This window comes from Pteropus medius, unplaced genomic scaffold (assembly GCF_902729225.1).
Source record: "Pteropus medius unplaced genomic scaffold, Ma_sr-lr_union100, whole genome shotgun sequence".
Classification (NCBI taxonomy): Eukaryota; Metazoa; Chordata; class Mammalia; order Chiroptera; family Pteropodidae; genus Pteropus; species Pteropus medius.
The window spans coordinates 29,605,978-29,618,544 of NW_024355205.1; the positions used below are offsets into that span (position 1 = coordinate 29,605,978).

At 38.1% G+C, this 12,567-nt stretch overlaps 1 protein-coding gene across 1 annotated transcript; it reads right to left on the reverse strand.

The window, feature by feature from the left end:
• Positions 1-4,942: 4,942 nt before the first annotated feature.
• On the reverse strand, positions 4,943-5,314 carry KRTAP7-1 (keratin associated protein 7-1). Its single transcript, XM_039858028.1, has one exon. It carries the CDS (start codon positions 5,273-5,275, stop codon positions 5,012-5,014), a length of 264 nt encoding a protein of 87 aa, XP_039713962.1. The 5' UTR covers positions 5,276-5,314; the 3' UTR covers positions 4,943-5,011.
• Positions 5,315-12,567: the final 7,253 nt, after the last annotated feature.

Genomic DNA, 12,567 nt, shown 5'->3' on the forward strand with positions numbered 1-12,567 from the left:
CGTACACAATCTCCAGAACATCCAATCAGACGAGGTCAGTCTGTGACAATGATGGAGTGAGGCAAAAACAAGACCACGTGTAATCAAATCTGAGAACAGATGAAAAGAACACTATACAAACCACAAAAATGACTAAACTCTGTCATCAGTGACTGCTCTGTACCAATAACAGCTTTAGCTTTGTCCCATCTTCCAAAAAAAAAAAAAAATTGTTAAAACACCCAATCACAGAATTAGACCCACTTCCTTCCCCCCACAAAAGATGTCACAATCCTAAGCTTCAGAACTTGTGGATATGTCATATGACATGGCAAGGGGATATTAAGGTTGCTAACCCACTGGCTTTACGGCGGGGAGATTATCCAGTGTAATCAAAGGATACTTAAAGTGAAAGAGGAAGGGAGAAGGTTGAGTCAGAATCAGGGAGCGAGATTTGGAGACGCTATGCTGCAGTCTTTGCAGATGAAGGAAGGAGACACAATCCAGAGAATTGGGGCAGCCTCTAGAGTCTGGAAGAGTCAAGGAAGTGGATTCTCCTCTAGAGCCTCTTTAACGAGTACAATCCTACCAACGCCTTGATTTGAGCCCAGTGAAACTCATTTTGAACTGACCTCCAAAACTGTAAGAGAATAAATGTATGTTGTTTTAAGCCATGTAGTTTGTGGAAATTCTATGAAAGTATGTTGTAAACTGTAGATCACTATGTAAATATATGATATAATTACTAACAGCATAGGAGGTGACATTAAGCAGAGAAATTTCCAGGAAAGAGTTCCATAACTTTTAAAAGTGCTGTGTAACTTGTTTTAGAGTGGAGTGGTGGATTTATAGTCAGAGTGTCCTTGGCTAGCTATATCTTGGCATTTTTCTGTACAAATAAAATGCTACAGCCTCAAGCAAATTATTTAACATTTCAATATTGGTGTCCTCTTCAGTGATATGATAGAAAAATAAAATCTACCTCAAAATAAACCGTTAGGCAAACAAATAGTGAAATTACCAGTGTACGTGTCACACAGCTACTACAAGAGAAGACACGTTATTGTTCTACTTAATCTCTCCCTGTTCCTCTTTAAAATATTTATATTTTTTAAGTTCAAGATGGCAGAAGCACCAAGCAAATTTTTCCCTCCCCCTCCCCAGAACCCATTAAATTATAGTGAAAGGTAGAAGCCAACAGTAGCAGAGAGAATTGTGGGGATGATACCAACTGAGGAGAGATTAACTAAATTGCTGGCTGATGAAAAGACAACGGAGGGAGAAGAGAAAGGAGGAGGAAGCCGGGGCAGAAACGATGAGAGGAGGGGGCTATGAGCAACGAGTAAGCCCAGCTTCCCTTCAGAATTGACAGAAGCAGGACTCACGACACCAAGAATAACACCAGGATTGGGGCTGAGACAGCGATATGGTGGCTAAATAAAAATCTATTTGAAGAACAGGGGCAACTAGGGCAACTGGTGTAGTCACTTGAACTTCAGAGCAAATGAATGTTACGCTCTGGTACTTGGGGGATTCCCCACAGCCTAAAGGTCCCCCAGCCCTTCTCTTACCCTAAAGTGAAGTCTGTCCTGTCAATCAACATTTCCCCCATACATAGAACTCCTGTTTGGCTTCTTAGCATGTCAGTATTAAATGTGAAAGGACTATTGACAATCATAGCAATGATTGTTACGCCATATGGTAGGATAGAAATGAGCATATAAAGCAGTGATACTATAGCAATGAGCATATTTAGAACCCATATCTTAGTTTCTAAATACCAGTCTTCACTTAAGGGATTTAGGGCTCCTGGAAGAAATCACAGATCCCATGATTGAAGAAGAGATGTTCAAGGTAAGCCTGAAATACCTTATTGAGCCAGAAAGTAAGAAATCAATTAAATAGCTACTTCTAAAGGACATATGACCCAGCATGAAGATGTTCCTTCCCACTGTCCAAATCTGGGACAATTCGAACATCAAAATTAATAATATTAATGGATATAACATATTGAGGAAAATAAGAATCCACAAGCCCATGTTGATTTAAATACTGATATACATAAATGTGCACACAAAAAAATAGATGAGGAAAAGAAGTTATTTTTACAATAGAATGGCAACTAATAAATGTAGAAGAATTTATGAAATTAGAAAATTGTGAGTGGATCCTAAAATTTGTGGGTGAAAATTTGATAAAGAGTAAGATATTTATATAGTGTCAAAGTATCAAAACACAACACAATTATTAACTATAAAGACAGAAATAGCAATTTCACAATGAAGAAACTTGAAAACCACCACTTTCATCAAGTGCTCAAAGTTAACACTAACCAAATTTGCATAAACCAGCACAATGTACTGCCTGATATGATGCACCGAGAAGGACACAGCATCCTTGCTATGGCATTTCTACCAAAAAAATGCTCAATATGAATTCAATCATGAGGAAAGTCAGATGAACCCAAATCAAGGGACATTCTGTAAAATAATTGGCTACATTCTTCGAACTGGATGAGGTCAAGAAAGAGAAAGGCTAAGGAACTGATTTAGATTAAAAGACACTAGAGACACATACATGATACTGGATGAGAGACATACATGATACTGGATGAGATCTTGTCCCTGGAAACAACTACAGGGACATTATTGGGATTAGAGACTAGTGTTACATCAGTATTACATCAGTATGAAATTTTCTAATTTTCATAACTATCTTGTGGTTGCTCTTAAATGGCCATATATCTTCAGTTTATTCTGAAGTGGATTTGACAATATGCAAATACTATATACATATGTATGACGCTACTACATAGATAGTGTTGCATATATAATATATAAAAATAAAGGGGGGAAATGTAAACATTTAATAAATTGGGCATGCAGGATTTCTTTGCACTATTATAGCAACTTTTATGCCCATTTGAAATTATTTCAGAATAAAAAGATGATCTAATTGACAACAAAAACAATTATGGCTTTAGAACAGAAAGCAAATGTTAGCCATGATGACAGAATCTAGACTCGGGTGGTTGGTAGAGATCCCAGCACTTGATGGCCCTGGATCTCCCCACAAATAGGCCATCCTACCCATGTGTCGGGTCTTCGTCAGGGGTAACAGCCTTTGTCTTCAGATAGCCTTCTAAGCTTTCCCTTTTGCACAGTCGCATTCGTCCTGATAGGTAACTCAACCCTCTCAAGGTCATGTTTACATACCCAAATGCCCCTTCTATGCAAGTCCCCACACTTTATACTATGCATATATGGACCACAGAGAAAAATAACTATGAGAGATGTTGTTGGGATAATTGACAAGATTAAAGTATGCAACGTAGATCAGGCAATAAGATTACAACAATATTAAGTGTCCTTATTGCAATAATCATACTTTACTTGTTCTTAGGGTAAATGGGATCATATGTATGTGTATCTTATTTCATAAATCATATATATGTATATTACATATATATCTCATTATAGGCTATCTCTTATTTTGAATAAGGAATATCTATCTTTGGATAATCATTTATGACACTTTAATTGGCATAAACTAGATGACTATTAAATGTCCTTTAAATATTGAATAAAACGTATTTAACTTTTGAGGGCAAAGATTGTGTTTTATTTATCTCTCTGTCTCCAAACTTTAGGACAATGTTAAGTGTTGTAGCCACTTGGTGAGTTGGTGAGTGTCTGTTGAATGAAAATACTTAGTTTCTCAAGCCAGAGTCTCTGTCACAGGTTTTTGCATGCCCTAGTTTCTTAAAATAGTGGCCAGAGCCCAATGATACTTCATATATACATGAATGAACTTTACTTTGGACTATACAGTCTTTCACATCCATAAAGCAGAGTGTTATCAAGTTAAGTCAATGAACAATTACTGAGCATTTTCTCTGAGATGGGCAGGGGTGCAATAAATCCTTAATATATGAATGAATGAGCTTTAATTCTAACATAAAGCGTTTTGCTTTGATAAAGAAGAGATTTCTTAGTCAGCAAGACAAGAAGTGTTTTCTATGTCCAGACCATTTAACATTTTAAGTGTTTTTGATGGCATCTATAGAATAAAAGATTCGTTTTTAATATGGCTCTATGTATATAATCAGAGGTGAAGAAGGTGAGAAAAATAAAACACATCTATCAAAAAAGGAAAGAAAACTGTGATTCTAGCTGTTGGCTTTGCTTTATTGACCAAATCTTAGAAACCCCTAAAAACAGAGATTTATAACTAAGTCCATTTAGTTGAAATTCTTCCAACAATCTGTGGAGTTCAAATCTCTCTAGATCTGAGTTTTGTGAACAATATGAAATGGGAAAAGAACCCAAGTGGAATTGTGTCATTAATGAAAGTAGGAAAGAAATGTTTTTGGCATTCAATAGCTAAGAAATGTTCCTGTTTGTAATCAGTATAGAGAAGCACTAATAATTGCAATGTATTCGAATGAAATTTAGAAGGTTTTAAAATTTTTTTAAATTGAAAATTCAACATAAAAGGACAAAATGTTAGGCATCACCTTATCCTTATGTACAGTCTGAAGTCAGATCTGGTTAAAGTCAACGATTACAGGTTGAAACTGGTTGATGAATTCGAAAGCACGAAAGCATAGTAAAAGAAACAACAAGAACGAAAATATTCATGCTGAATAAATATATTTATTAAGAGACTGACAGCAGAACCCCTTCCAACCCACACCCAATTTGTCACACATTGATGTTGGTATAGAATTTAATAATACATGAGCAGAACCACCGTAAGAAGCAAACTACTTCGCTGCTAAAATTCAGGTATGTCGGAGAAATACGTCTCGCTTTCTTCGACTGTAAATAAGTATCAGTCCAGCATCTGACGCCTGGGTGACTTGTTCGTCAGCATCATTAAGGACCAGGATCTCAGTAAGAAGTCAGCAAGAAGACGGAAGATGTATCTCCCAAGCACATCCGTAAGCAGGAAGACGGTCGTTGTTCTTCAGGTGGCTCTGTGCACAGAGGATTGATTGAGAGTCCTATAGTCTCCTGGCGCCGTTGCTTCTTCAGTAGGTGCTGTAGCCAAAGCCAGAGCCAGAGCCCCACGGCCTGCAGCAGCTGCCGCCATAGCCGCAGCACAGGTTGCTGGCGTTGCTACCCCCGAAGCTGTAGCCCAGGGAGCCGTAGCCATTGCATCCATAACCATAGTTCAGGGGAGAGCCCAGGGGCACGACGCAGTTCAGGGGGGTGGCTCGGAAGGTCCTGTGGAAGTTGGTTCCGTAGCAAGGATAGCCTGGGAAGTAGCTTCCGCAGCAGAAGAAACGAGTCATGGTGGCAGGAGTGGAGAAGGGTTTGGACAGATCGCGAAGAGCAAGTGACCCAAGTGGGAATGAAGGCCTCCTCCTGCGCAGGGCTTTTTATACCTCAAGCTGGTGGGCATGACACACTTGCCTAGACATAGTCCCATTAAGTTGCATAAATAGCTATATTATTTGCTAATAAAATGCACATAAAGGAACCCACAGACTCTTTGCCCACATTTTTGCTGGCTTTTCTGTGAGCAAAGGAATGTGCCATATCATCAAAGCCAGTGGCCCTCCCTGACACACAATTGAATTCTTTCATCAGGGTTCCCATAGTTTAACTACTATTCTGAATGCATCATATGAGGCTCTAAATCCTCTGATTATAAACTCCCCCCAACTGACATAGCTAGACTAAAAAGCTTCGGCAACAATGTAAACACTTCCTCAGCTTCTTGAAATCCTCTTCATATGTCATTCAAAAGCACTGATATTCTCACTGCTTAATGAGTATAAAGTTTCTTTTATAGTAAAAATATCTCCACTACAAATGATTGGGAACTAGAGCTGGTGGTTGCAAAATGTGAATGTATTAAATACTGTTCCATCGTTCACTTTAAAATGGTTCCCTCTATGTTTTGTAAATTTCACCTCAATGGTTTTTTTTTTTAATTCTTAAAGCGTTGCTACACAAATTCGTCACATCTTTTTGCAGAAGCTGCAAGAACACCAAATTATAAGATGGCTGTGAATATCCAACTAGTAATTTTCATATATTTCATTTATGAGCTTTCTTCTTGTTAGCATGTATTTTCTTTTTCATGGAGAACATACGATCTTTGGGTGTTAACGATCTTGAACATTGCCAAGCTGTCTTGTTGTGGACTTGGCACACTGGGGCTGAATGGAATGATGCCTTATTTCAAAGTCATGTTATACCATGCTTGTTTCTTATCGACTCCTAGTAAAACAAGCTGGATGCCATGATTCATTATGAAATACCAGTTATATTTAAGAATGTAGCACTTACTTCTGCTCCCATTTTGCTCTGTATGGCCATTTCTCATCACAAAGGTAAACCAGGAAGAAGTTGAGCTCAGCAAAGCTACGTCTATTCCAATTCAAATGTTCAAAAAAGAACCTTTTCTATAGGTGAATAAGCATCTGGATTCTCTGAAAGGAGAAAAATAAAACTTTCCGGATACCAATTCCTTTTGCTTATTCCCCACTTGATGAAAAATCGCAGAGCCCAACAGGCAAAATTAATTACTCCAGTCAGACATCTGTCTCTTTGTTAAGATTCTACCTCTCTCAGCTTCTCTGACAGGAGAGCTTCCTACCAATCATTTTTCATAAGTGGATATAGTTTATTTTATTCTACGAACTGATCGCTTGTTATGAGAGTTTATAGTTGAAGAGAATCAAAAGATAAGGTCTATTTTCAAATTCGGTTTTTAACAAAAAGGATGAATTAAGATTATGAGAGGTTATGTTTTCAAGGGTCCAAATTTTACCAATTCTACATCAGCTAATCCAGGAAACTCAAAAAGATGTCCGTGAGCAGGAGAGGGCTGAGGTGACTGCTCCCATTTAATCGTGACTATTGGATGGTTACTTGAAAATTTCAACTGCTGATGCCACCACGCTGCCATTAGAACCTGTAATTTGGAACTGTGGCCACGAGGTGGCAGTAGAACTCAGTTATTCAGTTTGAACTTTAGGACTGGTCCACCAATGGAAAGCAGGCAGAACTTCCCTAAAGAACATGTTTGAAATTCAGATTCCCAGAGCTCTCCTCTCTGACCATCACCATGAAATTCTGAACATCTATATTTTGAATGAGTATCTCAGTGATTCTCGTGAATAAATGACCTGATAAATTCCAGGTGAGTCTTTCATGAGATTTCAAGGAATTTGTCTTTGCTTGACAGTGCAAACAAATAGCCCTGAGCTGCTTTCTTCTCAGTGACGGGCAGGTTTGGCATCAGTCACGGGTGGTCTAGTTCCTTTCACTTTGGGTGATAGAGGTAACTGAAGGAAAAAAACCTTAGTTTGTCTTTTCCATTCCCCTGTGCTCTATTTCTTTTCTCAAGAGACAAGTGACTAGAAAGAGAGGTGACAGCAATGTGACCAAGCAGCTTCCCTGCGCTGGCCTATGAGTGTGTTACGCCCAGATTTTAATAAATTCATTTAAATTTTTTTCTCTCGCTCTCTTTTGCTTGTTTTTATTTTCCTGTCTCCTTTTAGACTTTCCCAGAGAAAATTCTCATCCAAGAATTTGATTGTCATTCAATATTTTTTTATTTTAAATATTAGTAATAATAAATATTCATGGAGGGCTTACACTGTGCTAGGTTTTGTTCTAAACACTTTACATGTACTATTCATCTATATAGTTTACCAATATATGTAGCTGGAGAGCTTACTGTGCATTTTTCCAAACGCTTAGCAAGTGTTAATTTAATTTTTATAACGATCGTATGATGCGGGTATTATGATTTTTTTAATAAAAAAAACTGAGGCCAGAGAGTTTAAGTAGATTTCCCAATGTCACATGATTAAAATCAGTAGGATCAAGCTCCAAATCCATCCAATCTAGCTCCAAAGCCATGCTTCTAACTACTCTGTCACACTGCCTTTGATGTTTTTAATAGTTTAAAGGACTTCGATTTATAAAGTACATCAGATCGCTTTGTTATTTTCTTGCAGAACATCTCAGTAAGGAAAAGCTAGTTTTTGGTGCTCTAGCAAATGACCCAAAGTCTCGATGCTTGGAAAGGTCAGAGTTGTATTCCACGTTCACATTACACACCCTTCTCAGGTCGGTGGGTGTCTTTGTGGACGTCATTCTCATACACAGACATAAGCTGTGAAAGCTTTCGTTATCTTAAGTATAGTTAGACTGGAATAAACATTAATCCAACTTCTTTTTTTATTTTATACATGAGGAAAGTTAGATTCAGGGAAGAAAGTGACATATCCAACATTGCATTGATATTGTTGAACCTAAAATCAAGAAGTCTGTCCCTTATAAGACTTGATTCCATCCAATTACTCAAAAATATTTTTTTTTTAGATTTCTTTTCTGCACCTTACCTCCTATGCTGGACAGACCTAAGGTGGCCTCCATGACCCCTACTTCTTGATGTCCACACTCTCGAGAAACACTTTTCCTGGGTGTGTGTGTGTGGAACCTGTGACTTGATTCTACTAAATAGAAAATGATGACAATGACAGGATGTCACTTATGTGAATACATTACATAAGAGTAGCATCTGTCTTGCTGACAGAATGTCTCCCTTTCCAGTTTTGACTAAGCGAGTACCATGTTGTGGACACCCCACATGGCAGGAAACTGGAGTCAGCACCCAGCCAGCAGCCAACAACAGAGACTGAGGGCTTCAATCCAAGAGCCTTCAAGGAATTGAAGTTTGCCAACCACCATGTGAATTTGAAAGTAAATCCTTCCCCACTAGAGCCTGGAGATGAGACTGCAGCCCCAGGAGTCACCCTGTTTGCAGCTTTCAGATGAGATCCTGAAACACAGACCCCAGCAAAGCTGTGCTCTGAAGCCTGACTCACAGAAACTGGGATAATAAACATGTGCTGTTTTAAACCCCTCAGCTTCTGGTAATATTGTTATACAGGAAGGCTAAGCTAATTTAGCCTGCGTGTGTGCACACACACACACACACACACATACACACACATACTATCACTAATTCAATAGGCTCCAAAATTTATCCCAAATCTGTTTACATTTCATCTCCACTGTCACCAGCCATCAACAGACTTTACCTCTACCTTCTACTTACTGCTTCACACTTGATGCAAACTACTCTTCTGCACACTGCCTTGTGCAAGGAAAAAATAGTACAGGACAGCTCACCTGCCTGTGCTTAAACAACTGCCTTCGAGATTGCATCGGGCTATCAAAATTGCTCCGATCTGTTTCAGCAGCCCTGCACACGGCCAGTCTTGTTTTCTGTCTCTAAGGGATTCTGTATTCTCCTCTCTTCCAATGGCAATCTCTCTATTTTCCGGGGTTATTATGACTCGGCTTTTAAAAATAAAAAAAAAAAGGACATTTTTTTTTCTGTCATTTCTAGGGATATAGAGGAGTCGGAGGTAGGTGCCTGTGTTTAGTCTGTCATTTTGATACAATACCCTTCCCAGAGTAATTTTTGCTGTATTATGCTGCCTCCCCCAAAATTCATTTCTAGACATTTTTCCTGGAACTGAATTCTGGCAGGGACTTTTTATAATGGTTCGCGGAAGTACTATGCAGCTACTACAAATTATATTTATGAAGAATATTTAATGGCATTGCCAAATGTTCACACTATAATGATAAGTAATAAGGAAGTATAAGAACTGTATACTTAGTCCTTCGTCTTCCTTGAGGCAAGATGGTAAGCCTTACTAATAAATGATATCCATAAGAAAACAGAGAAGGGAGCTAAGGACAAACCTTGGAAAAACCCAAAGAGACTGAGAGAAACAGAGAAGTAGAGAGGGAAAGCGAGCCCTGGGGTGGAACAGCAGTGAGGTGATTCTTACAGGTGAGCAGAGGACCCAAGAGATCAAGGGATCAATGGAGGAAAAGGAAGGAGATGAGAAAAAGCATTGCAAAGTTTAGGCTTGGAGACACTGATATCACAAAGCCGGGCACACAGGGCTCCATAAATATTTTTTTAAATACATTAATAAATTAGTGCTTATTGACTAATTAATAAATCCAAAAGAAAAATGGTTCCAAGTAAAATCAACAATGCAGCATTTTTATAGCAGCCGTGGTGAAGGAGGTCATGAAAATAACCATGATACAAATAACAATAAAACGTATTTTATTGTAAATAAAATATTATACAAACAGTGAATCCAGCTGTGAGCATTAAAAAGCTTTATTTTGGAAGTAACATGAATATTTGGATCAATGAACCCGGTGAGTATCAGACCATTAACATTAAGCCTAGAGAACCAAGCTGCCTTCCCAAGTCTAACAGAAAACTGAGACATTTCACCAATAAACCATACTTGTTTTTAACTAATCCCAGGCGAGTTGCCCAAATGTTTTTTCAGATATAGGCTATTTTCATCTTTTCTTTTCTGAGCACTCTCTTATGACATAGATAGAAAATAGAACTATTCCTACGCGAAGAGTCTGAGCATTGGATTAATATTTTAAAACCCTTTGAGGCATCTCCTAAGAGCCTAAAAATTCAGATAATTCCTCTAAGCAAGAAAATGAAAACTCTTAATATCACTATTTCTTTGGGCAGGAAGGAAAGAAGTAAATACAAGTTAAAAAAGCTAACAGTGACCAGTAGTCAAAATTAAGCCCTGGATTTTGTAACTTTTAAAAATTATACTTTTCCTTCTGGACTCAAATACCTTCCACTACATTTAGAACATTAGCAGAGACCCAAGAAGGATTGTTCAAACGGACTGGATCTCCTAATATTATAATTGGCATCAATAACAATGACAACAAAATTAATCATTTATTGAGTCCTTAATATGTCTGGCACCCCTTTAAGTGCTCTACATACGTTGTTTATTCTGTTCTTCACAAAATCCCTATGAGACATCTACTATTATTATTCTCACATGACAGGCAAGGACACCGAGGAGCAGAGAGAGGGGCAGTAACTTGCCCAGAATGACATGGCTCTTAAGTGTCAGAGCCAGAAATTGAACTCGAGTCATCTGAGTAAATGATAAGAGTAAAGGATGATATTTAAAAAAAAAAAAATCTGATAAAATAATATTTTAAAACAAAATCAGTGTTAAAGTTGTAATAAGAATACATGAGTCTGTAGTTCGCTCTTACAATTTTATTGTACTTTTTAACAGTAAACAGTAGTTCAGAATGAGGGAGTAGAAGATAGGGATTGGCGGGTCCCCCAAAGGCAGGGTTCTAATAGCCAAGAAAGCAGTTAAGGGTTGAAAGAGATGCTGGGATACCTCAAAAAGTCAAATTAAATTGACTAACAACGGCATCTACATAAACCTGAATTGACAGGAAAGCACATAAGGAAGACAAAGACAGACTTTTTTCATTGTACAGCTTTCATCATAGAAGCACCTGTTTCGTACTGTGAATTACAAATAATTTCCCCATTGGAAAAGCAAAATGGCACAAGTCCCATGGAGGGCAATTTGACACTAGCTTGCAAAATCACATATAAATTTACTTTTTGACTCAGAGGTTTCTTCTAAGTCATGCAATGACAAAATTAGAAATGATGCATGCACAAAGCTATTCACTGCATCGTTATTTGTAAAGGTAAAAATTTGGAAACTACCCACATACCTACCAATAGTAGACAGGTTGAATAAATGATGGTATATCCATACGTTTGGTGGTAGGCAACGCTAAAGTGAATGGGACAGATCTCTATGTATTCATAGGGAAGTATATCCAGAATTTATTAAGCAAAAAAGACACAGTACAGAGTGTTTGCATTATGCTACATTTAGGGTAAGAAATGGAATAAAGAAATATTTATCCACATTTGCTTAAATTTTTTAAAAGAAACAGTGGAAACAAATTAAAAACTCATAAAAATAGTTACCAACGGTGGCAAGGAGATCAGGATGCAAGGGAAAAGAAAGAAAAAAAAAGAAAAGAACAGCCGGGATCTAACCAGGTCGCTAGATCAGGATTTCTCTATCTTGGCACTATTGACATTTGGGGCCAAATTATTCTTTGCGTGGAAGCTGCACTGTAGGATGTATATTTAGCAGCATCCCCAGCCCCTACATACAAGATACCAGTAACACACCCCTCTTCAAGTTGTGGTATTCAAAACTATCACCAGACTTGGTCTAATGTCCCATAGGGGTCAAATCATCCGAGTTTAGATCCACTACTTTAGAGCTAAGTACCACTTTAGAGTAAATACAGGATATTACAGGAACAAGGTGGATGAAACACGAGGAAGCAATCAGGCAAATCCCGAATGGGTTATCACCATACCATTTCCCATCAGAAGTAGAGCTCTTTTGCCATCTGACGGTTAGTGATCCAGAATCTTGGTGAAGAGACCTGCTTCCTAGGACTCTTTCCTGTCCCAAATGTCTTAGGGTTACTCCAGAGGCAATAAATAAGATAAAGCTGGAGTGCAAGAAGCTCATTTGGGAAGTGTGGATAATATTGATAGGAAGAAGGGAAAGAAGCCAATAAATGGAACACTGCTAAACAACCTAGGAAATAGTCCGAAACGCAAACCTAAGAATTAACTCTCAGAGAGTTTGAGGAAGCGGGGTTGTTACATGGCAGCTTCCTCGTGTCATTGATTAGGGACTGTGCCTCA